Below are 24,054 nucleotides of genomic sequence, written 5' to 3' on the forward strand. Positions count from 1 at the left end.
TGAAGGGGTTGCCAATTAGAGCATCTCAGCCAGGAGACGTGGTGTCATGGCTCTGACAGATCCACACACAAGCGCAGTGGAACCGCACAACATGACACTACCAGAGCAATTAGACAAAGGGCAATGAAAAGCAAACCCAAAGATGTGTCCGATAAAGAGGAAGAGTCTGCACTCTTCCAAAAGTATGTAGACTTTGTAGCGCATTTCTAAGGGACTGGAACTGTCAAACTACTGATTTCATCATCAATGATGGATGAGCGCCATATCCTTGCAAATGACTGTGACACCACCTATACCATACTGTATTTGCTCAGTTGTAATCTTGATCTGCGTGAGCACTTCTCAACAGAAAGAATGTAGAGTCAGCACTTTATGATGTTATGGATAGACAGACAGACAGATGGACGGACAGACGGACAGACAGATAGATAATAGATCATAGAGAGAGATTACAATACAGAGATATCGATAGTTAATAGATAGATAGATAGATAGATAGATAGATAGATAGATAGATAGATAGTTGTGATATTAAATCAGAGCACATCAAAACAATAGGCAATAATAATAATAATAATAATAATAATAATAATAATAATAATAATAATAATAAAGTAATAAGAATAGCACATAGAAAAAATGGATGTAGGCAAGGAAAAGTATAAATATAGGCGCTGTTATATCAGGGCCCTGCTTTTAGTTTTCAATCTTTAAGCACATTCAAGGAATGCCAATGCATCCATTAAATATGTTTTATTTTTTCCCCCCATACATTTTAGTTTTCATCTCACGTCAGGACATGTAGACGGGACAACCTACTTACTTCAGTTCGGTTGAGCAGCGCTTGGTTCCTCCCCACGTGGTGCGTCTGTTTATCGCGGGGGCATTCTGGGAAAGCCGTGTCCATGGTCACCGAGGTAAACACGCGTCCCCTCCCCTCCCCCTCCCCTCGCCCCCCCCCCCCCCCCCCCGCCGCCTGCAGCACCAGCCGCGCTGCGTGCGCCTCAACATGGAGAACGTGGCGCTCGACGAGGACCGTCATTACAACAAGTATTATTATTACTATTATAAGACAACGGGATCGATTCAGCAAAGCATGCACGAAAGGTAAGGTTTGGCACTTGTTTTGTTTTTTTGTAATCGTCCCTGCCCCATGGACCCAGTGCAGAGCTGCTAGCCAGCCAAAGTAGCCGTGCGGCTAATTAGCTTTAGCTTGCGCCGCTAACTTTGTTGTCGATATGCAGCGATACAAGGGCTGTACGCGAATTTAAGGTTTTTGATGGGTGTGAGGTGGGAAACTCACCCGACGTGCGCCGACTGAAAGTAAACCACGGATGAGATCAAGTTGAAGGTGGCCAGCTAATATCTACTGATCTGTATTGTTATAGGAGGGTATACGATGTGGGGAAACTTTTATCAGTAGAGAACTCAATACAGACTATATTTGGACTTTCATGCAAGTTGATGCCTAGAATGTTGTTACGAACTTGAGGTTGTTGGTGATTATAACACTGACTTATGACCAGTTTGTTTTCCACTATCACACACCCAGTAAACAGTATGTACTGGAGATATATGCTAACTGGCCAATTCGTATTGCTTCATTATTATTGTCTGTTGTTTTGATGTTAGCTGCAGCTATCTGTCTATCTATCTATCTATCTATCTATCTATCTATCTATCTATCTATCTATCTGTCTATCTATCTGTCTATCTATCTATCTATCTATCTATCTATCTGTCTATCTGTCTGTCTGTCCATCTCCAACAGGGAGAAGCAGAGGCTGGAGCTGGAGAGAGAGCTGTTTGCTTATTCTCTGTCTGATAAAAGGATGTAAGTGTCTTACCAACGACATATTTGTGGTCATTTGTATTTCTGATTTCTGACCCTATTCACACCAATTATCCCTTAGTTGCTCATGACTCAAACATTATGTCACTGTTATGACATTAAATTACGTCATTTAGCAGACCATTTTGTCCAAAGTGACTTACAATAAGAAACACACTCGTGCAGGTCTTCATTTATTTTACGTAATTTAGCAGCAAATCACTTTTTTCCATGTCCCCGATGCTGAATTAGATAACAAATGATCAATATTCAATATTATGTGCTGTAAATATAGGAGTACGAAAGTGAAATAATACAATTACTGCAAGTAAAACCAGCGTCACTCAGACCTTCACTACAAATGTGTAGACATGGACAAAAGAGATACTGCACCTATAGCCCAGAAGATCTGGCCCTTATTTATTGTGACAACGCCTTCGGATAACGTTTCTTGAAAATAATAGCTCCCCTCTGGCTTCAGTTCACAGATAAAATGTGCCAAACTACGTGGCTATCTCAGGGAAATCTGTGAGAGGGAAACGAGAGCGAAAAGGAGAAACCTGGAGCTCCTGAGGGATGTGGAGAGCGTGGAAACGGACTTGAAGGAGCGAGATCCCGACCGCAGCTCCCTGCATCAACACAAGGTTACACACACACACACACACGCACACACACACACACACACACACACAATTTCTAATAGCTTCAAAAAGAAATACCATTTAATTTGGATACAATCTGAATTAATTGTGTTTATTTTTAATATCTTTATTTAATTGATATGTATGTGTGTGTGTGTGTGTGTGTATTATATATGTAAATGTATGTAAGTAAGTAGTACAAAACACATTATATGATTATAGTTTGGCGGGTTAGCAGTGTATAAAACAGTAATATGCAGATGAAACACGTTCCTCTACTCATTGTATTGGTGTCATGCAGTAATTTCCCTACTCTGCAGGAATATTAACCAGCGTTTGCTCAATTTGACAATAGTAAACACTCCAATGTTGCAATTTATCACTGCAAGCAAATGAGCAAGGGAGAAAACAATGAGGCAGTCAGATTATCACTTAAAACTCAATGGCAGTGCTTGACAGCCTAATATCAAATTAACAAAATTGGTTAATTATGGCTCGCCGAGTTAATTGCCCAATATAGAGACTCAAAAGTGCTCCAGAGGTTTATTTTCTCTCCCCTCAAGCAGTTGCTTTATATCCTCTTGATGCTTTTATGAGTCATACATGTGTGGCATTATTTGGGTTGTTTTCTCTTGCCACTGTTAGGGGGAGTTCTTTTGTTTTAATGCTGAAATTCTTCTATCAAATGGTCAATCCGTATACTGTATGTAAAAGGAAAGGGACGCGCTCAGGCACACTCAAACAAAATCAAAGGTCATTGTTTTTTAAGGTAATTGCGATAATTACTTTTAATCGCTGTCCTTGTCGGTTATAAAACAACGTTGCAGATGTTTGGCAGGAGCACAGCATTGTACACGAATTTTACCAAAGGTGTTTTTTTTTTTTTTTTTTTCCTTTCTTTTTTTTAATGGCAATTTGTTTTTTGTTTCGGATGATGAAAAAAGAAAGCCGTTGACGTTGGCGTTAATCCCAGTGGCTTTAACGGCGCAATTAGAGAGTTTAATTGGAGTTGGGATTAAGGCGGTCAGTCTGGCTTGTCAGATAATTGATTAAGAGCGCTGGCAGCCACCTCGGAGGGAGTGCTCCGGCTCCGGGCGTTGGGGGCCACTTGGCCTCCGACTCCCTCTGCCCCGCGCGTGCGTGTGCGTGCGTGCGTGTGTGTGTGTGCGTGTGCGTGCGCGCGCAGATCATGTTGAACACACAGCGTTATCGTGTGGTCGCACTCTCCCGCTGTTTGCACGTGTCATCGGAAATTATCTAATTATCAGTCTGAAACGTCTTCATTATCAACCGTCAGCCATGTGGCTTTAAATGACGTGGCAGCAAACTGTCCTGTGATCTCATCCATGTCACCTATAATATAACTGGGAAGTAATAATAATCATTTTGTCTTCAAAAAATTAATAAAAACAAAATTATTAATTTTTTCTTATTATAATTTACAGGCTAAATACTTGGATCAAATCTCCAGGTTGATGGCAGTACGGAAAAAGAAAGAGCACAAGGTAACGACGATGCAACACGACACCCATCCTGTAACGACTTCACCAAATACAACTTCGATAAACAACGTCAAATAGCAACGGAGACGACATCGCTGTTGAGTTTACAGTCAAATTCCCTGGCCAAATACGTTAACGTAAGCGTGGACTTGTTTTTGCTTGTGTGATTCAAAGTAGGGAAGAGTTGTGCCTTTGTGATATTTTATTGATAGTTTTGGGTCATGCTTCACTTCCTCTGGTCCGAGTGATTCACCATTCCGTCCCAAAAACGGAGACACGCCTTGCCCGTCCAAGTTTTTTTTTAATTTTTATTTTTTTGGAGCCATCCGACGAAAACGGGGGCTTCTCGCTTTAGACGCGTTAGATCCGGCCCCTTGTAATGTTTACGAAGGTTTTGGCGACGGATAATAAAAATCGGATTTCTGTCAAACAAGCCAGCCCCCCACCCTCACCCCACCCAGGATGGAGGAACAAAGAAAAGACTGCATTAAGACAAAAAAATGAATACAATTTTGTCGTAGAGTCTACGTTTATGTGTGTGTGTGTGCGCGCGTGTGTGTGTGTGCGTGCGCGTGTGTGTGTGCGTGGCGACGCAGGTGTCTAATCCCGGCTCGGTGCCTCCGTACGAGCCGCCTAGTTCAAGCCCGGAGCTGCTGCCGATTCTTTTTCCCTTCACTTAAAGCAGTTAAAGCTCCTTTCAGATGAAATGTCTGAGGCATCTCATAATAACTTGGAGCATGCTGTCTAGAGCAGTCACTTGTAACTGTGTGCTCCCCCCCCAGCCCGCTGATTCTGTAATGAGCAAAATGCTGCCGTCACTCCATTATGCATACGAGCCATTGGCTGGCAGTGAGCGTGTCCCTCAGGCTGCAGCATTCATTAAGGGAAGCTTACCGGGCTGAAAGCTGGAGACAGATGATAACGGGATATGATTTTCATATTTAATACATTCCTTGGAAGAGCACACGCGTGCCGCAGATTGATAGAAGAATCAATTGCTACTTTAGCGAAACACTTTCTACTTTGCCCTGCAGCTACCGATGGAATCACTCAGCCAAGAAATTAACTTTTCCCTCTTTTTTACCTACTTTGTGGATCTGCTGGGCAGGCTGCATGGTTTACAGTGAATGTTATTAAGCGGCTAACTGTTTGGTATTTAAGACGCTTATCAGAAAAGAAACAGAAGCCATGCTTTTTGTTATTATGTTCGGAGGGAGGCTGTTTTTTTTTTTTTTGTGTGTGTGTGTGTGTGTGTGTGTGTTATTTATTTATTTTCGCCGCCGCATCCTCCTCTCCCTCGGTGACATTGCCGACATGAATCGAAACTTGCTAATAAGATTAAAAGTTAAAACATTGATCCAGAAAAAAATTCTTTTGAAAGAAAAGAGGGAAGAAAGAGGTGACCTTGGCCTCAGCCCCCCTCCCCCCCCGCGTTTCGAAATGGTTGAAATGGATAGTTTTTAGGACACTCAAGTTGAATTTCTTTAGAAGTAAATCCATTTAGCTTTGATTTTTTTTTAAGGGTTCTACATTTCAGGAAGGAAAGGATTTTGTAATGAGGAAAAAAATATCGATTAAGCGGATGCTCAAGGCTAATCGCAATAATCTTGTCACTATTTTTGCTTATTTGTGGCGACAATATAACCGTTGGGTGGAAACAGTGGAAGGTCAATTCTCCTTATCTCTACACCCTTAAAGCATTGTCTACATGACTATTATTTCCATCTCTGTTTTAGACTACAGTATTTACAGAATACACTGGGATTTCTAGTTAAGTTGAAGGCTAACTGTAGATGTTGTACTCAGGCATTACGTTGCGTGATTTTTATTTTCAGGGTGATTTTACACACAAAAAATACCCGTCTGGCCCCCAAGACTCCCAACCGCCTCCAGTTGTTCCATTTGCCGGTCTCCACACCTCCGCGGGGTCTGGTGCCACGAGTGCCCCCTCACGCCAGGCGTCGCGTCATCCACCCGAATGTCCGCCGAGTGGCCTTTCCAAGGACTTCAGGATCGGCGGAGAGGCCGTCGCCGCCGCCAGCCGCACGCCTTTATCGTGTGACATTTCAGCCTCAAACGATTCCCCCGACGGCAGTAATTTAAGGAACAAACATGAAAGGACGGAGCCTTTAGCGGGCACAGCTGGTGGCTCGGCTTTCATAGGTTGCGATGATGAACAGCCGCCTTCATCCGCGGTGACCTCGACAAGGCCTAAAAAAAGTGCTTCTTCTATGAGCAGCGTGAGCCCCATCTGGGCCGAGGATCCCCTGGCTGAAGAGACCGAAGCCCACCGTTCTCCAATAATGAGCAATGTGCAGAGTCTACCTGAGACGTATTTGGGTGAGGGAGCGCAAGAAGTGCCAGGTTTGAGTTGCTGATTCTCTTGGGAAGTTATTGTATAATAGCTTACGTCCAAATTGCAACTTGGAAGTCAAACACATTTTGTTCATTATGCGTTCATGTAAAGGGGAGGACGTCAGCACACCCAGCTCCAGCCCGAGGCTGTCGGAGAGCAGCTCCAGCTACCTTTCCATCTCCCTGACGGACTCTGAGCTGGAAGACGACGCCCGACCAGAGGGCGTCTCCCGGCGGGACGCCCTTCCCGCCGCCAGGGTAGCGCCCACCAGGGGCGACCCTCCTGCAGGGACGGGTAGTCCCAGCGTACGAAGTCAGCAGTCATCCGTCTGCTCGGTGGTGGAAAGTATGAGTGGATCACAAACCGATGGCGGCCCCCAGCCCTCAGAGCAGACCTCAGAAAGGTAGGTTTAAAAAAAAAAAATGCGCTCTCGCCTTCTACAGAATATGTCAGTTAAGTGGTGTTTCAACTGCTGTGCCCTGAGAGTTCACCAGGCGCGCTGTGGACATTCTTCAAGTTCCACTTCCACAAAATAAAATATTGGAAAACTAGCTGATGTGTTGCAAGATTAAATTCACAAGGCTGTACTCATCTAATTCATCAATTGCTTCCAGGATAGCATCTCTGTGTATCAGGACAAGCTACAATTCCACACTGGAAGTGAGCACTACAAGTAGTGATGCAAGTTTTCACCCTTTTTTTTGGGGGATTGGTTCTTCACATGTCACTCAGTAAATTGAGTAGTTACATTTAATGACTCTTCGTTTGCTTGATTCAGATGCAGTATTTGTGATGCATGTTGAGCAATTCAATAATAGTTATGCCAAATGCCTTGGCCTTTTGTTGACTTGGATTTTAAATTATTCCTCAGGAGCTATTTCCAGTTTGTGAGTCAAATAATTGATTTGCTGGGGTGACTCCTGACTCGCGAGTCATTTCAAGGGTTTGTTCACTACAAACTCATCGTTTGCCAGTCTTGCGTGGGCAGTGGCAGAAACAAGTTTGGGGAAACACAGAGTTAAGAGAATTAAGGTTGATACGTTCTAGATGCCGCATGTTTAAAACTAAACAATCTCCGTTAATTATACATTATAATAGCTGCGAAAATACGGAAGCTATAAAAAAACAGATCTACGATCAGGTTTTCAACCCAAGGCTGCACAGATGAAACATACATACATAACGATTCTGATTATTTGAAACGGTTACTCACAAATACAAATTTTCCGCACTGTCGATATTGCGGTAGCAGCTGTGCTTCAACGCTCTCTTCTCTCTGACAGCGAGTTGACACACCCACCGCTGCAGTGGCAACATAGCCCGACCTTTTTACATTACATTTAGTCATTTAGCAGACGCTTTTATCCAAAGCGACTTACAATTATTCAAACACCGACGGACGCAGCCATCAGGAGCAATTAGGGGTTAAGTGTCTTGCTCAAGGACACTACAGCATGCTAGCAGGAGGAGCCTGGGATCGAACCAGCGACCTTTGGATCACTAGACCACCAGCTCTACCTCCACTCACTCGTCTCACTCGCTCCGGCTAGGGCTCCGGCTAGGGCTCCGGCTAACGCTGCTACCCGGGTACGGGACACGCTGTCTCCGCTTCTTTGTGTCTCGGGGGCTAAGTGCGGGGCCGCGGGCCCGGCTTTGGTCGCAAAAGTGCAGGTTTGTGGCGCAGCAAAGTTGTTTTCCTGCTCCGCAACTTGTGGCAGTTCTCCGGCTCATGTATTTACAATTTGTTATTATTGTATTTTTATTACAATATTTAAATATATACATTTTAAAATTAAATAGTTTTATTAATTTATTTTAATTTATGATCAAAAATTATAATTTATTTTCATATTATAATTATTTTCTTATTTAAAATCAAATGTACAAGATATTGGATGCTATCAGACAATATTATATCATGTGCTTTATGAAAGTAGACATGTGAATGTGTGACATCTCAGAGGCTTTTCAACAAGCGCCCTGCCTCAAGAAGAATATTGTTTTCATTCATTTAAAAGAAGGTTTTAATTATTGTTAATGTTAATTACAGTCATTCAGCTGTTCTCTGCTACCAGCAAAGAAAATAAAAGTCGTACCACGTCATGTTATAGGCTTGTCATATTTATCCTTTAATAAGAAATCAAACATTTTATGCCCTCATTATTTTGTGAATTTCCCCCGTGATATCGAAAATGGTGTAGAGTATCGATATTTTTCAAGGTGTTGTATCAAATTTAGAAATTGCAGTATCGTGACAACACTAAAGAGAATTGTCACAAGAATTAATCCTGCCCCGTGGCTTAATAAGCGATTTTAATGAAGCAACCACGCTCAAACTATTGAGACTAGTTCATTCCAAACTAGTTTCTCCCAAAGTGGCCGCGGTGTGTTAATAATAGTAATGAGAGGGAATGGGGAAAAGCACCGCGGAGGTTGTTTTGACACGGAAGACGGTGGAAGTGGTTTTCAGCTTGCCGTCGTCTTCACTTCAGCTTCTGGCAGCAGCTTCCGTGGCGCCAGCACCTTGTAGCGAGCGCCCAGGACCCGTGACCGACAGTATTTGCCGTAATCCGAGATAATGCGCTAACGGAGCAATTTTCTGCTCCAGAGACCTCGGAAAGTCCCCAGTGGAGGAGGAAATTTGTGGCCCCATAGAGTGTTCTGGAGGGTGGGCATGTGGACAGCTCTCACCGGCCTAAACCTCTAGCACGATGACGACGGGCCTCTGAGTTGAAGGATCATTTTGGACGGGCGTTTGAACCACAGGAAATCCAACACAAATATCCAGCGCACGCCCACCCCTGCCCCCCCCAAAAAGCCATTTTCTAACACAAGCACTTTAGCTCTTGAAAAGAAGAAGGGAAAATATGTTTTTTCTATATTTTATAGGCTGTGGACCTCTTTTTCTTGCATTGTTTTTGTATTTTAGTGTAACATTTTCTTCCCACACCTGTGTCCTACCATCGAGATGGTGGATATCTGGTCACATTTGTATTTATCATTCTTTACATTGTCGGGTTTTGTATTTACTAACGATGGCCGTTACAAAACCCACGTGGGTGGGGGGCTATTTTTTCCCTCTCGAGAGTGGAGAATGCTTGTTTTTTTTGTGCTATAGTGTGTGTGTGTGTGTGTGTGTGTGTGTGTGTGTGTGTGTGTGTGTGTGTGTGTGTGTGTGTGTGTGGTCTCCTCCTCCGCTGCGGCGTGACCTTAAGAGGACCCGCGGTTAGCCCCTGCGCCCGAGAGGGAAGGTGGGGGTGGGGGCCGCCGCGGCCATTGTTAACACAGAGGAGCCTCCGACCACGCGGAGCGAAAAAAAACCAACTCAAGGCTTTGATGTAAGGCCCCAAGTGCACCAAGGCTTACTTTGAATCCCTGCTCTCTCTCTCTCTCTCTCTCTCTTGCGCTCTCTCTCTCTCTCTCTCTCTTTCTCTCCGTCAAGGTTAGAGTTGAAATCTCTCTCTCTCACTCTATCTCTCTCCCCCTCCCCATTCAGCTCGGAGGCAGGAAGAAAACAAGCCCGGGCAATTCATTAAATGATCCCATTATATTTCTCCTGCGGCACGGCTGGGAAGAGGGCAGAAATAACCCCGGGTTCCTTCCGAGGCTCGTAATATTCCGGCTTTCGTTGTCTCTCCTCTCAGACATGCCTCCCTCCCCTTCCGTATAGACCGCAGGATGAGTAAACGCTCCTATTTTAGAAAATGGCATAAAATAACCATATTCCTCTTGTTACTCTTATGGGCATGATATAAATAAATTTATTTATATATATATTTTGGTTCTCTGCACCATGCTCAGCTCCTGCAGCACTGTGCTATTATTAATCTCGGGGTATACCCACACCACTCCACCCCTCGGTCCTTTTGTGTGTTTTTATTTTCCGTGTGTGACTCGCAGGGCTCTGAAGATGAGGCCGCTCGGTTGCGGTAAATCACCCCGCAGAGGAATATCACTGCAGAGCGTCTGACCTCTCTCCGCTCTTCCTCCCGCCGAACAATGCGGCCGCCGCCGATGTCGAGATTCAGCCGAACAGCGGCGCCCAAAGTGAGGTGGGAGACCTCGCCATAAAGAGCGCGAGAGACGGAGAGAGACCGGCTCCACACCGGCTCCACACCACAAATTCACTTTTTCCCCTCTCCAAAGGTCTCCCTTTCAAGAGCATTGACAAATAGAGTGGAGACAGAAAGATGATGACTATTTCAAGGCCCACTCTGACTCCAGAGGAGCAAGAAGGGAGGGAGGGAAGAAGGAAGGAAGGAGGAGGACGAGGTGGTGGAGGAGGAGGAGGAGGAGGAGGAGAAAAAAAAGACAGCGCTTTTGCCTACGCTACTTCAGCCACATTCAAGAGGACTTAGCAGCGGATCGCACATGGCAGAATGTCATGGATATAATTTGAGCTCCCAGCTTAATCACAATGTTACCAGGAAACAACCTGCGGGAGAGGGGGGGAGGAAGGGAGGGAGCGATTGTTTGCTGACCCCCCCCACCCCCCGCATTACAGATTGTCATAAATTATTTTTCTTTTCTTTTTTTTAGGGGGGGCATACTTTTGGGAGGAGAGAATTCATTGAGGGGCCACCCAGAGCTTTTTAACACTCGAGCCCGAATCTAGGTTTTTCATTTTTAAGATGAGAGCACTGGGCTCCCTCCCCATCAAAGGAAACGGCTCTCTTATAGTAGTTCAAACGTGTCGTATCGAATAATTTATTACAATTTTAGGCCATGTTTTAGGATTGTTATTAACCATGTTTTCCCACTAAACTGAACATATAAACACCGATCAGCCACAACATTAAAACCACCACTAATAACCACTTATATTGTGTAGCCCCCCCCCCTCGTGCCGCTGGCACAAGACGTTAGCAGCAGATCCTTTAAGTCCTCTAAGTTGTGAGGTGGGGCTCCCATGGATCTGACTTGTTGTTCCAGCACATCCCACAGATGCTAGAGCGGATTGGGCCCGAACCATCCACGTGATGTAGAAGAAAACATGATTCATCAGACCAGGCCACCTTCTTCCTTTGCTCCATGGTCCAGTTCTGACGCTCACATGCCCATTGTAGGTGCTTTCAGCGGTGGACAGGGGTCAGCATGGGCACTCTGATCGGTCTGCGGCTACGCAGCCCCATACACAGCAAGCTGTGATGCACTGTGTGTTCTGACATCTTTTTATCATAGCCAGCAGTAGCTTTTGCAGCAATTTGTTCTACCGTAGCTCTTCTGTGGGATCGGACCAGACGGGCTAGCCTTCGCTCCCCGTCACAGGCTAGCCTCGGGGACCCATGACCCTGTCGCTGGTTCACGGAGGTTGTCTTTCATTGAGCCACTTTTGGTTGGTACTAACCACTGAATACCGGGAACACCCCACAAGACCTGCTGTTTTGGAGACGCTCTGACCCAGTCGTCTTAGCCATTACAATTTGTCCCTTGTCAAAGTCCCTCAGATCCTTGAACACATCAACTTCAAGAACTATGATAACCAGCATTAACCTTTTCAGCAATTTGTGCTGCAGTAGCTCTGCTGTGGGATCGGACCAGACAAACTAGCCCTTGCTCCCCACGTGCATCAATGAGCCCATGGGTGCCCATGATCCTGTCGCTGGTGAACCAGCCAGTTCACTGGTTGGCCTTCCTTGGACCACTTTAGGTCGATACTGACCACTGCATACCAGGAACACTCCACAAGACCTGCCGTTTTGGAGATGCTCTGACTCAGTCGTCTAGCCACACAATTTGGCCCTTGTCAAAGTCGCTCAGATCCTTACGCTTGCCAATTTTTCCTGCTTCCAACACATCTACTTCAAGAACTGACTGATCACTTGCTACCTCACAGTGGTTTTAATGTTGTGGCTGATCGGTGTATACTGTATATCTTTGCATTTCTCTCTCTTTCATTTTTTACAAATTCTCCTTCAAACCTGAAACGCTATGGGGCGGTTTCATGGACACGGATTAGAGCTAGTTTTTGACTAAATCACACTTTTAATCTGGATCAACTGAACTGGCCCTTCTCAGTCACGGTTTAAAATGGTCTCAGATTTACTAGTCTTGGTTTAAAAAAAAAAATCAGATTCCCAGAAGGAAGATAAGAGCTTATCTAAAGTGAAGGTTTAAATTAAACCTGGCCAGAAGCAGGTTTGTCTTTTGATTAATGGACGTGACCTCCAGATCTGGATTTAGACCAGCGCCTAGACCAGACAGAAGCAGCTGACTAGTCCTTCACTACCTTGGTCTAGGACTTCCTAGTCTAGAGCTGCTTACACACATGCACTCTGGACAATGTCCAGACCTGATTATCCGGACATCCGGATTTACCTTTTCACACATGCAACACACAATCGGAGATTGTGTCAGACGCATTCACACTACCTGGAAATAATCTGTTGGGTTTAGATGGGGGGATGGGCGTGCAGGAAGCAGGAGTTGATGCACTGACGCTGCAGAGTTTTACAGCACACCCAAGATGGCGGACGAGGCTACACAATTATCAATATTGGGCTGTTTGTGTTGATGCGCCTTGTATTTGGATGTATCCATATAAACGAGAGAGGAAAGTAATAATAAAGAAAGCAGAAAAGAGTACGAAGCAGCTACGCTCCGTGCACAAAGATCCGCACAAAGGTAAATAACTGACGCATGATTGAGATGTAATCAACACGCCCACCCACTCACTGTGAATGATCCAGACAATCACCTGCTCTGTTCACATGTACTGCTCAGTCGGACATTACCCGGACTTTGTACCAGGGTGCTGGCTGGGTAAATTCTGGGTAATGTCTGTCAAATGATTCGGACATTTGCGTTCACACATACAGCTTATCCGGGCAATGTCCAGATAATTTCAGTTTAACAGTGCATGCGTGAAAACAGCCTAATCATCTTAAATCTTGATCATCTTGAAAGCAGACTAATTCATCTTAAATGAAGGTCTAAATCAACGTCTTAGAAAGACGTGTTTAAATTCGGATTTAATTGAAGTAGGATCAGTTTAGTGCTGCTGTTGTATAAACCCGTCTGCGAAGCCGTCCCTACGTCTTCTAGTTGGACATTGACAGTACAACCTGCCATTCCATGCGCGTCAATAGACACTATTTGAAGAGTTGAAGGCCAAACTGTGGTAGTGGCACTCTTAATAACCACATTCCTTTTTTCCCTTTTTTTTTTTTGGGGTGGTACTTCAAGGGAAATCCCCTAAAGGAGGTGGGGGGCGTTAGTTTCCCATCATATGCATGTGAAAATTTGTCGGCCGTATCAGTCCTCTTTTTTTTTTCACAAAGGGTGCGATTATTGGTCAAAATTACTTTTTCAGCCTTTGGTTTTTTTTTTTTAGATGTTATTTACAACATTTCCTTTCAGACGTTTTAACACGCAGCCTTCTTTCAGACTCTCCGGTGAAGGACTCTTCCATCTGCTGGAGAGCATCGAAGGACGACTCCGAGGGGAACAAACAGGAAGCGTTTACTCCTCCGCCGCCGGCGCCGAGAGCAAACTCCACAAAATCATCAGGTGCACGGATTTTTACCCTTTCATGGTCTTGTTTCCGCGTGTTTTTAATTTCTTGTTTGTTCCTTTTTATTCCCTCAGTCTTTTCTTCCCCTTTTTGTTGTTGTTTTAATGATCCCGGCAGATGCTGAGGAATATGTATTATCCCGCTGCCAAGGGCTCTCACTTTAAATCAAGTGTCCTCACTCAGCGCTGAAGGCACAGAAACACAACCCACACACACACGGTTTCTGTCTCTCTCTCTCTCTCTCTCTCTCTCTGTCTCTCTCTCTCTGTCTCTCTCTCTCGGTCTCTCTCTCGTCTTCGTTTCCGAGAGGGTTTGTTGTTGTCAAACACGCGCCGTATTGTTAAAGTGGTTGTCTCTGCATTTGGGGGGGGGGTTGGGGGTGGGGTCATTGGGGGATGTAGATGGAGGCGGAAGGTCGGAGCTGTCTGTCTTTCTTTTCGACGAGGCTAACCTTTTCTTAAGCCCCCTTTTCCATTTTCTATTTGTTGTTGTTGTTGTTATTATGTTTCATAGCGTGTGCTAAGTAGTGGGATTTCCAGTTACCTGAACAGGTTGCATGTTACTCGTTAATGGTTACCACAGCCAGGGACATTTTAGAAATTTGAAGTAACAGGCGTGTGGCTCTGACTGCACGGGTGTGTCCCAATGTTCTTTCTTCATTTGGATTTATTGAGATACAGTAAGATACGATATATGACGACCCTTTACAACAGCAACGGTGCTAGGAAGGAAAGGGATGCAATAAAAATAACAAATGTACGCATCTGTCAGCAGTTAACACGATGCTAACTAGTTAGCATGGAGTATCACTATTCTAACTTGTAAGCATGGAGTAGTACTATTCTTACTAGTTAGCATGGAGTAGCCCCACGATAACTAGTTAGCATGGAGTAGCGTGATGCTCACTCCTTAGTAGTATGTAGTAGCCCTATGCTAATCTTGTGCGGCCACACCTCCCTGTCAAACTAACGGCGGTCGGGAGAACAAAAGATGGTGGATAATGAGACCTTGCAGAGTCAGAGGCATCCATTCCATTGGCTCTGAGTTTGATGGCACAAACTCAGCCAAGTCTTGCTCTGGTATTATTTGTAGTATATGTAGTATATGTAGGTAGAATATGTTGGTAATATATCTAGCATATGTAGGTAGTATATGTAGTATATGTAGGTATTATATGTAGTATATGTAGGTAGAATATCTAGTATATGTAGTATATATAGTTAGTATATCTAGTATATGTAGTATATGTAGGTGGTATATGTAGTGTATGTACCACACATAGGTATTATATGTAGGTGGTATATGTAGTGTATGTAGTACATATAGTTTGTATATGTATGCAGTATGTTGTGTATGTAGTATATGTAGGTAGTATATGTAGTATACATAGGTAGTATATGTTGTGTATGTAGTATATGTAGGTTGTATTTGTTGTGTGTAGTATATGTAGGTAGTATATGTTGTATATGTAGGTAGTTTATGTTGTGTGTGTAGGTAGTATATGTTGTGTGTGTGTGTGTAGTATATGTAGGTAGTATATGTTGTGTATGTAGTATATGTAGCTAGCATATGTAGTACATATAGGTAAAATATGTAGTAAATATAGGAAGTATATGCTGTGTATGTAGGTAGTACATGATGTGTATGTAGTATATGTAGGTAGTATACTGTATGTAGTGTATGTAGTACATATAGGTAGTATATGTTGTATGTAGTATATGTAGGTCATATATGTTGTGTTGTAGGTAGTATATGTTGTGTATGTAATAAATGTAGGTACTATATGTAGTGTATGTAGGTAGTATATGTTGTGTATGTAGGTAGTATATGTTGTGTATGTAGTATATACAGGTAGTATATGTCGTGTATGTAGAACATATAGGTAGTATATGTTGCGGATGTGGTATATGTAGGTAGTATATGTAGTATATGTAGGTAGTATATGTAGTATATATAGGTAGTATATGTAGATAGTATATGTAGTATACGTAGGTAGTATATGTTGTGTATGTAGTATATGTAGGCAGTATATGTAGGTAGTATATATTGGTATGTAGTATATGTAGGTAGTATAATATACTACCTATGTAGGGAGTATATGTAGTATATAGTTTCTAGTAAATCAGTCTATGAATAACGTACAATGTGCACCTCGTATTATGTGTATTTATAAAAGTTGTTTCCCCTTCACCTGCGTGTGGAGCCCCACCCGGGGCTCCATGGCTCCATGGCTCCATGGCTGACTGGCTTCCTGTGTGTGTTGGTACAGCCTCAGTAATGGCCGAGCTGCCTTGGACGGCGAGGACCTCCAGGAGTGCGGGGCAGTGGTCCTCCGAGAGCTCCAGGGGTTGTCGCGGAGCATGACGGGGGGCGGCCTGCTCCCCCTGGACCTGCTGGGGGCTCCTCCGGGGCCCGGAGTCCAGCCTGCGGACGTAAGGTGAGGGACCCCCCCGTGGGTGTGGAATTTTGTTGGACTGTTGTTGTCGTTGGGTGTGTTCGTCTGTGTGGTCTTAATGCAACCTGGGCTCGAGTGTGAAAACAATGTCCGGCTGTAATGGGATTTTATTTTCAAATCGCCGTAATCTTAGATGCCTTTCTTTCAGTAGATGGTGTAATAAAAAGTACTTTTATTAAAACCCCCCTTTCTGCCTCTGTGTCGTATGCCAGGCTATTTTTTTTTAATTACATTAGTTAAGGTAGTAGACAGAAATTGAGTCAACACATTGCGATTGGCCGAGACGAGAGTAGGTGGTTCTATAGTATAATTTTTTTTATTAGAGGACATTTGTTTCTAGATTGTTGTTAGTTTATTGCTGACTTTATTATTTATTCAAAGGGCCAATCTCAATTGAGGGTATGGCCACATTTGGCCAGTTGAAGAATTCAAAATATTTATTTATTCATCTATTTTTATTTATTTATTTTTTACAAAAGAGCGCTATCATTTTTTCTCGAAATACTTACTCTTGCCTTTTCTCATTTTTATTTTTATTTTTTAATTTTCTCTTTCATGTTCTTTTGTTTCTGGGATTTCTTTTATTACATTTTTTGGGAGAGTGTGATTTAATGAATGCAGCCTGATGGATGGATTGCAAAAACAATGTCTGGCTGTAATGTGATTTTATTTCTGTAGGTGATGTTTTTCCTTCGGTAGATGGTGTGATAGGGAAAAAATGGTATTTTCCACAGTGTCAAGAGTTTATCTTGTGTCACAGCTTTAGTGCTCTCTACTCCTGTATTTCAGATTTCGATATGAGAGAGGGAGAAAACGCGTGTGTGCGCGCGCGCGCGCGTGTGCGTTTGTGCAGCCGGAGACGTCTGATCTCCCCTATAATAAAACCTGCGCCATAATGGAGCGATTCAGCGCGGAGATATCGGCACTTTGAAAGTGACAAGAGTTCAAGAGACCTTTTTCCTCCCTTTTCAGACGGGAAAAGCGTGGAATTTTTTTTTAAGGGAGCCCACTTTCCAGACAGAGAGACGACTTTCCAGACTGCTTTTTTCTTCTTTTTTTTTTAGAAATAGGATTTTGACGGAATGGGAGAGGAGGGGGTATGGGGGGGGGGGGGTGCGACGGGTGTGAAAGGTCACTGTTTGAAATATCAGTAACTTTTTAAGATATAATATATGAGTGGGCATGGTGGATGGAGGAGAGAATTAAATTGCCCCGTCGCTGTGGGTTTTTGAAAAAAGCCCAAATTCATTCACGACCAGTCGGCGCTCTTCAAAGGACATTGTGGAAAAAGCGCCTTTTTTTTCCAAAAAATTTGAAGTGAATAAAAATAAGAAGAAAAAAAACAAAACAAAGAAGAAGAAAACAATTGATGGCAAAACAATTTTATCCTTCAAATCCCGGCAGCTTAAAGATAATAAATACAGATAAAACAACTTTTCAGCACACAAGGAGTGTGCGTTACACCGCTATTTGTTTTCTCTTCCTCTCTCAATTCTCCGGCTATGTATCTAATGAGAAAGCCTCTCTTCTGTCTGTCTGCCTGCCTGTCGGTCTCTAAAGCTCCAGCCTCCCCCCCGACGCCGCTCGGCTGTGGGATCGCTGGTTCAAGCACGCCCTTCTGCTCAAGGAGCACCGCGTCCTCGGCACCGAGCGGCTGCTCCAGCTGTTCACCCCGCTGCTGCTGGGCCGCCATGCCGCCTCCCGCCGCCAGGTAGCGTCAGCGGCACACCTGGGGGAAAAAGCACACACCACAAAAAAAATAATACACACCAAAAAAGAAACACGGGCTATTGAACGCCGTTGTCTCGGCGGCGTGATTTTTGTCTTGTTTCCAGCTGAGGGTTCATGATTTTTTTTTTTTTTCATTCTTTTGTAAAACAATGGGGGGAATTCTTTTCACAAAGAGCTAATTAAAAAAAAAATATTTTTTTTATTTTATTTTTTATTTCTCACATGAATCTAACTATGAACTAGAAACATTTTGTATCCAACCAATTTGCCAATATTATGTTTTCCCACTTGGTCCTGTGGTTACTATTAATTAGTTAATATTGATTAATAGTTAGTATTCATATTCATATGAATCTTTATTTGTACAGCAACTTTCATACATAACATACAACTCAAAGTGCTTTACATTAATACAAGGCAATTGGACAGTAACAAACACAAACAAGCAAAATACATTTAATAAAAATAGATAAATATTATATTAAATTTCAGATTTGGGTCATCAGATCTAATTTCTCTCACACTTTCGGCTGCCCCTCGTAATATGGCAGACTATTTAAAAAAACCATAGCAGTTGGACAAAAAGTGAGTTGCCAAATCATGATTGGTTGAGACGGTAGTAGGCGGGACGACAGAAAAAAATTGCCTTTTTTATTGGGTGATATTTAGTCAGTTTGAGGCGGGTTTTTTTTTTTGTGGTTCTTGATTACTTATTTTATATAATGAATTGATTGGTGTGGCGGTAGCTGCATATGATCCTGGGGCCGCCAGTTGAAGAGCCCTGCCTTAAGGGACAAAATTGGACGTGTTTTTATTTTATTCTTACTTAATTTACAAAATAGCATCATCAAATCTTCTCCAAAAAGTGTCTCTTGCTTCCTCCAATTTTTATTTATCTCCATTTTTGTTGTTGTTTGTCGCTTTTCTTTCTTTTGTTATTCTGGGATTTTTCGATAGTGATTGTTTTTCTTTTTTTGTTTTTGTTTTTAACGCGCTAGTAGTTGGTGGCAAGGAGGACCCGTCTTTGTGTCTGTTTCGGTGCCCGGCGCAGATTGCTCTACACATTGACCCAGACCAAAGGGAAACCCTGACCCACACGTTAATCGAAAATAACTCCCCCACCCCAGCCCAGCCCACCCCGCTCCAGGCCCCATCCCGCTTTCATCCCTCCGTGGGCTTATTCTGCCACAGAAAACACAGGCCTTTAATTTGTTATTAGGCTGCGAGCATGGCTGCCGTCGTCTGGGCAGTGCGCAGACCTTCTCCACAACAGACAGGAGGTTTTGAAATTCCCCACTCATTGACCTTGTGGCGGATCATGCCTAATTAAACCCCAAAAGGAAATTACAGTGAATATTAACACTTGGCTCCACTTACTGCACAAAGATGACGCTGCGAGCCGGGAGCCCTTCTCCCTCACCCGACCCCAAATACCTGCTTCCCCAGCGTCTTCTCCACTTTTGGAGACCCCGGACATGGTAGCAAGTGAAGAAGCGTTTGTTTTGGGTTTTTTTTTTTGTTGTTGTTGTTGCTATTGTTGCTGTTTACTTGTTTATCTATAATAAACGCTCTCACGGCTTGAGGATGTTCTCTACAACATCCCCCCCGCCCCTCCGTGTGAGTCACAGCGACTGTAGAGCCTCTCGAAAATATGAACCGACAAAAGGATGAGGGGCGCCGCCGTCGCCGTCTCCATCGTCATGTCCAAGTGAATCAGGAAGAGGCTCGAGTGCAAGGCTCTATCGCTCCGTCTCTCTGTCTCTCCCTGTCTCTCTCTCTCTCTCACACACACACACACACGCGCGCACACACACACACTAGAGCAAACAGAAATTTCCATTCACGTCTTGCCCGGCAGTCTGGCCGCTCTGACGAGTGTGTGCATGCAGCCGCACATGCATACACTCAAAGAGGCTCTTTGAATATTCAAGTGCTAACAGTTGCATTCATTGATATTTAAAATGCAGCCGGGCCCCGCCAGGGCCCCTCCCGCCCGCCCCCTCCGCCTCCACCCAAACGGTTACGCCGGACTAAATCTAAAATAATAATAATAATAATAATAATAATAATAATAACAATAAAGCCAATCATCCACACTGCTTTTATTTTTATTTTTAATTTTTTTTTTATTGTGCGGCGCGATCAGGGTTTCGCACGTCAGCATCCCGCCCTGACTTTCTCCAAGAATAGATCTCCCCACTGCGACCTTCCCCCGACGACAACTTAAAAGTTTGGCGCCGGTCGGGAGGGGAAAAATGATCACCCCCCCTTTCACATTAGCGCTCATTAAAAAGTTGCAAACGCTCTATCTGAGGCTGAGAGCGGCCTTTGATGACAAGGGAGAGAGCGAGATGACGGTGGCGGCGTTTGCTGATGGCTGAGTTTGATACGGTAGAGAGCGAGCGAGTGAGAGAGAGAGAGAGGGATGAAGGGATGAAGAGGAAGATCGCCGCTCCCCGTCTCACAAACGAAGAAATGATATATTTAAAAAAAAAAAAACAGAAGAAGGGAAGACTGGAGAGGGAGGAAGAGAGCGGTTTGTCTCGGCGCTCTCGGGAGGAACGCGGCCGCATGCGAACGCCGGCGTGATTGCATTCTTTGGACGCTGCTCTAATCTCATGGATGAGAGGAGTGAGGGAAGTGTGAGAGTGAAAAAATTGTAGAGGGAGAGAGAGAGAGAAATAACCTTTTGTGTGGTTAAACGACAGGGAGGGATGGAGAACTTGAGGTTATATCCTGGCGGCGGCGGCACCGGCCGCTAATGGGCGGTCGGTCCAATTTTCCGCTTCCTTCCTGCAAAGCGGGAGGCTGGCGCTAAAGAGGCTGCTTTTAATTTGTACTGCTCACAGGCCAAAGTGCTGCTGAGGACACTCCTGTCCCGGTCCAGTGAAGAGGGGCCCTCAGCGGAGGAGAGGAGCCAAGCGTCCTCCTCGTCTTCGCCTTCGCAGCGTGGACTCCTGACTCCGAACGCCCGGCCAGGTCACCAACGATTGTCATTCGAGTTTTTCTCTCGTTCCTTAATACATATTTCATCACGTGAATGACGGAATCTAGAATAGAATAAGAATCCATAATGACCAAGTAGTGGGACGTTGGGTTCTATTCTCCTATCAGCCCCCAGTCGATTTAACTAAATCTTTTTTTTTTGTTGTTTTTACCAGATTCCAAACTATGAGTTAAATTTGCTTCACAAGGAATGCGTAATTGTATCCAGCAATCGGACCCCGATTATAATGGAAATGGATTTATCGATAGTGAATAGGTTGACGGCCAACGCTAGCGGTTATAACGTCATTATTTGAAATACACAATTTATTTACCTAGTCAGTTAAACGACTGGACCGACGTCACTTCCTGTTGCAGCCTCCGACCGAAACATCCCGGAGCCGGGCGAATCAGACTCTCTATAGGAACAAATAGACTTCCGGTTTGTTTTTGTAGTTGGTCGCATTCATTGTGAATCGGGCCTCAGACTAAAGAGCTGGGTTACGAAGAGAGGGAGTGGAAGGACGGGAAAAAAAAGCACTAATGGGAACAAATATGAGCTACTGCTCGTTTTGAGGGGCAGGTCTGCCGAGCAATAAAACTTTTTTTTTCCCCCTCCGATGAAAGAAATCAATTTCACTATAGGCCCTTTTTATATCCCTGCAGGCCCGGTCTTCATAGTGCCCTTTATTCAGAGCCGAAGAAAGCCTCCTCCCAACTCCCCCCGTCACCACCACCACCACACACACACCCCTCTCCCTCAGCCTTCAGCTTCTCACTATGGACCCCTTTTTTTTTTTTTTTTTTTTTTTTTTTTTTGCAGAACTACAAAGTGATGAAGAGGACAGCCAGGACGAAAGCCCTGTGGAAACTCTTCCTATTAGAGGTAAAAAGGCATCGCTTTCACCAGGAACCTTGTGTTGTGGGTTTGTGTTTTCTTCCCACTGCTGTGAATAATGGGCTGCTTTACACAATAGCCGACTCCGGATTATCAAGGTGAATCCGCGGGGTCAGAGTCCCACCTGAAGAGCCGCAGCGGTTTCTCTCTAATTATCTCTAAGGGGCGAAGAAGAAAAAAAAAAACAACCCCCAAAAAACGGTCCCTATTTATTTATTTATTTATTTTCCCACGAGACGTTCCGGAGGAAAAGTGATAATTCGCAGGGGCCTCCAGCATAATACAGCGGCTTTAATTGTCAGTCCATGCCAGGGTGCGGGCGCCACGAAGATCTGTGGTGGCTTTCTCATTATCCAGCAAACAATGCGGCGGCGGACTTGAAACGGAGCAGAGAGATACGAAGGCATCCCGCCAGCCCCGAGTGTGGCCGTCCTCCTCGGCCCCCCAAAACCTCTGAAATGCAAAGCGACGCCCGCGCTTCACTTGGCCACCGAAACGTCCCACTGGGCTTTTCATGTGCGCGCATCCCGAGGTGCGCGGTCGCGGGACAAATGAGTCCGCTTTCCCCGTCGCCGTCATTAATCAAAACCGGGCAGTGGAGCCACGGCCACTACATCCTTCAGGGGAGGGACTGAAGCGAAGCGAAGAAAGCTGTGGCTGTGGCTGTGGCTGTGGCTCAGATGCCAGTTTTCTTTATTGAGTTATTAATTTTCTTATTCATCTGTCTGTTTACTTCTTACCCTTTTCTGAGTTTCCTGATCCTATTTAAATGTAAAAAAAAACAAAAAAAACCCTACAGTCCTTAACCCCCCCCCCCCCTTGCCCGTGCTGGGGTGGATCAATGCAAACAAAAAGCAGAAAACTCAGAAAAGGGGCAGCGTTGAGGTCACGATAAAAAAATACAAATAAATGACTATTTGTGTGTTCCCGAACCGAAGTGTTGGGATTCACCCACGGCGCTGCTCAGCTTGGCGGTGTCACAGCATCTTCACCATGAGACAACCCGGCCATTTATTTCCGACGCCTGCTTTGTTGCTGTGTGTGTGTGTGTGTGTGTGTGTGTGTGTGTGTGTGTGTGTGTGTGTGTGTGTGTGTGTGTGTGTGTGTGTGTGTGTGTGTGTGTGTGTGTGTGTGTGTGTGTGTGTGTGTGTGTGTGTGCTGCTGAAATATACAATCACTAAACCTACTCCAGTGTCCAGGAAAGCTGTTATGAGTGTTTTTTCTTTTTCCAAAAATTAATCATTGGCCTTCCCGGTAGGAAACGCTGATCTGGCGGAAACGGCCCGGGTCCTTGAATCAACAGCTTAGCTTTAGTGTATTTTTCAGCACGGACCGTCTCTGAGGCCGCCGGAGCGTGTTGTCTCGTCAAACAGACAAAACCTCCGAAAGTTGGAAACCTGGGTTTTAAGTAAATATTTGACGTGTGTGTGTGTGTGTGTGTGTGTGTGTGTGTGTGTGTGTGTGTGTGTGTGTGTGTGTGTGTGTGTGTGTGTGTGTGTGTGTGTGTGTGTGTGTGTGTGTGTGTGTGTGTGTGTGTATTTGCATAGAGATGAAAGCGTATCAGCTGCTAAAACAATCTGCGACACGGGAGTGGCCACAGAGTTCGGGAGAGGAGGAGGAGGAGGAGGAGGATCCATCAGGTAAGAGAAGACCCCCACACCTCTTCCCATAATGACAACACGTAAAGGCCACGTTTCCCCGCCAACAAGGATCATTTTAGTTGAGAAAAGGCTGTGGATCTTGTCCCTTTTTTCCGCGGCGAAGTCGTTTGGTGGGGCGACGAAGCCTGTCGCCCCACCAAACGAAGCGTTTCTAATCTGGCTGTTTGCTCTTTTAAGGAATAAACGGCAGCGGTGAAGAGGACCTGGGGAGGGCCAAGCGCTCCTCACATCAAGACCCTTACCCTCGGTAAGAACGCTGTTATTATTCAGCGGGCCGCAGGAAATGGGACCACCAGACGCCAGAGTGGTTGATGTACATTTGCATGGCCGCTCTCCTCATAAATCCACTGTTCATTTCCATTAGATCAAGGGGTGCCACCCATTACCTCGGGCACAAAGACAAAAGCCCCCAACCGTCCGTCCCTCCCTCTCTCTCGCTTGCTCTCTCTCTCTCTCTCTCTCGGTCTCTCTCACTATTTGC

At 44.6% G+C, this 24,054-nt stretch overlaps 1 protein-coding gene across 2 annotated transcripts in view; it reads left to right on the forward strand.

The window, feature by feature from the left end:
• The first annotated feature begins 985 nt into the window (after positions 1-985).
• kiz (kizuna centrosomal protein) overlaps positions 986-24,054 on the forward strand; it is a 34,823-nt gene continuing 11,754 nt past the window's right edge. For both annotated transcript variants that reach the window (XM_080012337.1, XM_080012338.1), the window contains exons 1-13: positions 986-1,107; positions 1,772-1,834; positions 2,313-2,475; positions 3,918-3,977; positions 5,810-6,338; positions 6,442-6,733; positions 13,717-13,839; positions 16,113-16,280; positions 17,859-18,009; positions 20,879-21,008; positions 21,838-21,900; positions 23,460-23,552; positions 23,751-23,820. In XM_080012337.1, coding sequence (XP_079868463.1) covers positions 1,010-1,107; positions 1,772-1,834; positions 2,313-2,475; positions 3,918-3,977; positions 5,810-6,338; positions 6,442-6,733; positions 13,717-13,839; positions 16,113-16,280; positions 17,859-18,009; positions 20,879-21,008; positions 21,838-21,900; positions 23,460-23,552; positions 23,751-23,820 — 2,003 coding nt within the window. In that variant the 5' untranslated portion in view covers positions 986-1,009. The remainder of the gene's footprint in view (positions 1,108-1,771; positions 1,835-2,312; positions 2,476-3,917; positions 3,978-5,809; positions 6,339-6,441; positions 6,734-13,716; positions 13,840-16,112; positions 16,281-17,858; positions 18,010-20,878; positions 21,009-21,837; positions 21,901-23,459; positions 23,553-23,750; positions 23,821-24,054) is intronic.

The sequence above is a fragment of the Zeus faber genome, assembly GCF_960531495.2.
Source record: "Zeus faber genome assembly, chromosome: 13".
NCBI lineage: Eukaryota > Metazoa > Chordata > Actinopteri > Zeiformes > Zeidae > Zeus > Zeus faber.